The sequence below is a fragment of the Etheostoma cragini genome, unplaced genomic scaffold (genome assembly GCF_013103735.1).
Source record: "Etheostoma cragini isolate CJK2018 unplaced genomic scaffold, CSU_Ecrag_1.0 ScbMSFa_4664, whole genome shotgun sequence".
In the NCBI taxonomy this organism is placed as follows: domain Eukaryota; kingdom Metazoa; phylum Chordata; class Actinopteri; order Perciformes; family Percidae; genus Etheostoma; species Etheostoma cragini.
In genome coordinates, this window is record NW_023269057.1 from 17,538 (window position 1) to 21,787 (window position 4,250).

Consider the following 4,250-nt stretch of genomic DNA (forward strand, 5'->3'; position numbering starts at 1 on the left):
GGCCACCAAACATGACGTTTCACAAGAACACAAGAACACAAGTCCATAGAAGAACACATATTGAGAAACGCCCATTATTAAATGAAAACCCAGAGCGTGTTTCCTCCTTTCCCAGAATGCATCTGGGGCTGCTACTGAACACGAGAGACATTATTAAAGTCCCAGCACGGGTCCTTGAGTTGTAAACTCACCTTCCCTTCTGCTGCAAATCTCTGCAGGAAGTCCTTGAGCTCCGTCTTCATGTCGTTGTACCCTGACAAAGATGGCCGACAGACACAGGCAGTTTAATGGTACTTCTCTGGTAGTTTTCTTGTATTTTAATGGTACTTTAATGGTAGTTTGATAGTACTTCTCTGGTAGTTTTCTGGTAATTTAATGGTAGTTTGACAGTACTTCTCTGGTAGTTTTCTAGTATTTTAATGGTAATTTAATGGTAGTTTAACAGTACTTCTCTGGTAGTTTTCTAGTATTTTAATGGTATTTAATGGTAATTTGACAGTACTTCTCTGGTAGTTTTCTGGTAATTTAATGGTAGTTTGACAGTACTTCTCTGGTAGTTTTCTAGTATTTTAATGGTAATTTAATGGTAGTTTGACAGCACTTCTCTGGTAGTTTTCTAGTATTTTAATGGTAATTTAATGGTAGTTTGACAGCACTTCTCTGGTAGTTTTCTAGTAATTTAATGGTAGTTTGACAGTAATTCTCTGGTAGTTTTCTAGTATTTTAATGGTACTTTGACAGCACTTCCCTGGTAGTTTTCTAGTAATTTAATGGTAGTTTGACAGTACTTCTCTGGTAGTTTTCTAGTAAATTAATGGTAGTTTGACAGTACTTCTCTGGTAGTTTTCTAGTATTTTAATGGTAATTTAATGGTAGGTTGACGGCACTTCTCTGGTAGTTTTCTAGTATTTTAATGGTAATTTAATGGTAGTTTGACAGCACTTCTCTGGTAGTTTTCTAGTATTTTAATGGTAATTTAATGGTAGTTTGACAGCACTTCTCTGGTAGTTTTCTAGTATTTTAATGGTAATTTAATGGTAGGTTGACGGCACTCCTCTGGTAGTTTTCTAGTATTTTAATGGTAATTTAATGGTAGTTTGACAGTACTTCTCTGGTAGTTTTCTAGTATTTTTAATAGTAATTTAATGGTAGTTTGACAGTACTTCTCTGGTAGTTTTCTGGTAATTTAATGGTAGTTTGACAGTACTTCTCTGGTAGTTTTCTAGTATTTTAATGGTAATTTAATGGTAGGTTGACGGCACTCCTCTGGTAGTTTTCTAGTAATTTAATGGTAATTAAATGGTAGTTTGATAGTACTTCTCTGGTAGGTGACTAAGTTTACCGTGGATGATCTCGAGCTGCTGAACCCGGTTCAGGTTGTCCAGCGCTGACATCAGCGGGTCGGGTCCTTGGAGTTGCTGCTCGCTGCTCTTCCCTTTGTTCTCGTAGGCGAGGACAGTGTCTGACTCGTCCAACAGGAAGGACAAGCCGGCTGCAGACAGACTCTCCTGGAGACACACGCTCAGACGTCATTTAATATGCAGTAAATCTACACATACATACGCATATATACAGTACACATTCATATAATATATAACACGTGTCAGCTGATCTTTAACCCTCATGGTGTCCTTTATCAATGTTTTCTTTAATTCCCTAAAATATTGTGACTGATTCCACACGACACTCTGAGCTGACTTTGTCTTATTCTATTTTACAGCATTTGAAAAAGAAAACTGAAGTGGTTTTGAAATAGTTAGACGGGAGGACGACGCGAGGGTTGAAGATCCCGACGGGCGAGATGTCGGGAGATTTGAACCTTGCAGGTGTTGCAGGAGCAGAGCTTGGATCGCCACGCCGACGGCCAGAACACGGCTCCTGATTGGACCCTGTTCTGACCAATCGCTTGCAGCTCCTTCAGTCTGCAGCCTGGCTCCGCCTCTTCATGGCCCCGCCCCTTACAGTCTGGCTCCGCCTCCCCACGGCTCCGCTTACAGCTAGGCTCCGTGACATCACCGCCCTGTCATATAAAGTGATGATGTCATTTTAATTGAATCTGAATGTGATGGAGAGTTGGTCACATGATCACATGATTCTCACCTTCTCTTCTTCTTTAGGAACGCTTACGATTGGTTCCGCCTTCACCTCAACACCTGCACCTGGAACTGAGCACAGACAGGAAGTCATCACACAAACAGGAAGTGTAAAGGTAGTAGCAGCCCTCCGTAACCTGAGATGACTTAATAACTTTACTGGCACACCACTGGCTTCAGGGCATGTAGCAAACAAGGGGCAGGAATGGGTGGCACACCACTCGCTTCAGGGCAATTAGTAGACAGGGGGCAGGAATAAATGAAAGCAGGAAACAGGAACCAGTCAGAGACAGGAACCACAAGTGTGGTTTACCTGACAGGTGAGCAGCGTAGGTCCAGAGGAAAGAGTTGTTGTTCATACAAGATTCACAGATCATCTCCTGCAGCTCCACGCCGTCTGGAACCGCCACGCCCAGGTGCTGCAACACAGACAGGAAGTACGCGACATAGACAGGAAGTGAGCAAAACAGACAGGAAGTACGCAACACAGACAGTGACGTGTATTTGCTTGATGGTTTCAGGCTACCTCCCTACGGCACTGTCTATTTGCTGGATGGTTTCAGGTAACTTCCCTACAGTGACGTCTATTTGCTGGATGGTTTCAGGTAACTTCCCTAGGGTGCCATCTATTTGCTGCATGGTTTCAGGTAACATCCCTACAGTGCTGTCTATTTGCTGGATGGTTTCAGGTAACTTCCCTACAGTGACGTCTATTTGCTGGATGGTTTCAGGTAACTTCCCTACGGTGCTGTCTATTTGCTGAATGGTTTCAGGTAACTTCCCTACAGTGACGTCTATTTGCTGGATGGTTTCAGGTAACTTCCCTACAGTGACGTCTATTTGCTGGATGGTTTCAGGTTACCTCCCTACGGTACCGTCTATTTGCTGTGTTTGTGTTTGTCTGTGTGTTCATGTGTGTGCGTGTGTGTACCCGTGTCTGTGTGTATATCCGTGTGTGTGTGTGTCCGTGTGTCCACGTGTGTGTCCCTGTGTATCCGTGTATCTGTGTGTGTGTATGTCCATGTGTCCGTGTGTGTGTGTGTGTGTGTGTGGGGGGGGGTGTGTGTGTTAGAGTGCGGATCGGGCCGGATTTTTCTGTCCGAGCCCGGCCCGCGTCCGACAGAACAGTAACCGAACCCGACCCGAGCCCGACAGGCATTAAGATATTTCTGTCCGAGCCCGACCCGAGCCCGACACAGTTAAAATCGCATTTGTTTCTCATACTAATGACACATACGTGTGTTTGCTTTTATTAAGCCGGTGTAGGAAGGCATTGGGAAACGTCAACAGATGAGCTCATCAATGCACACGGGGCAACAAGCGCCATTACCTCCATAATAAGCTGTTTTAAATTCAAATGTTCAATGCCTTATCGCGCTGATGTGACCGAGCCCGACCCGAACCCGAGCATCCTTTCTACACATCTGTTAGAACCCGAGCATCCTTTCTACACATCTGTTAGAACCCGAGCATCCTTTCTACACATCTGTTAGAACCCGAGCATCCTTTCTACACATCTGTTAGAACCCGAGCATCCTTTCTACACATCTGTTAGAACCCGAGCATCCTTTCTACACATCTGTTAGAACCCGAGCATCCTTTCTACACATCTGTCCGAACCCGGCCCGGCCCGGCACTTCGGGTACCGTCGGGCTCGGGTCGGGTATCCATCCTCTAGTGTGTGTGTGTGTGTGTGTGTGTGTGTGTGTGTGTGTGCGTGTCTCACCCTGCCGTGCAGCCAGTCCTCACACACCACACACTGGATCATCTCGTCCTCCACCTGCAGACACAGCCAATCAGACACAGGGATTCAGGAAGCAGAGCACGTATCCAATCCACTTTATTTCTATAACACATTTTACAAACACAAAGTTACCAAAGTGCTGCACAGAAAAACTCAAACATACAAAACAATTAATATAAATATTGTAAAAACAAAATAAGAGCATTGGGTTTAAAAAATTAAAAAATAGATAAAATGAATAAATACAAAAATACAGTAAAACAATAAGAGCCATCAGAGGACCACACAACTCACGAGGAGTTAAAAGCCAAAGAATAAAAATGTGTCTTTAGACAAAGTAGATTTGGTCATTCTTAAAAAACATTTTTACTTCCAACATCGAAATTATTTCTGTTCCTTAGCATGGAATATTA

General features: G+C 43.6%; 1 protein-coding gene across 1 annotated transcript in view; it reads right to left on the reverse strand.

Annotated features, from left to right (window-relative positions):
* Positions 1-4,250, reverse strand: part of ubr7 (ubiquitin protein ligase E3 component n-recognin 7) — a 16,245-nt gene that overhangs the window by 1,988 nt on the left and 10,007 nt on the right. Inside the window, exons 3-8 of the mRNA XM_034866341.1 lie at positions 3,820-3,903; positions 2,407-2,512; positions 2,101-2,165; positions 1,820-2,020; positions 1,343-1,508; positions 192-253 (exon numbers count right to left, since the gene is read on the reverse strand). Coding sequence (XP_034722232.1) covers positions 192-253; positions 1,343-1,508; positions 1,820-2,020; positions 2,101-2,165; positions 2,407-2,512; positions 3,820-3,903 — 684 coding nt within the window. The remainder of the gene's footprint in view (positions 1-191; positions 254-1,342; positions 1,509-1,819; positions 2,021-2,100; positions 2,166-2,406; positions 2,513-3,819; positions 3,904-4,250) is intronic.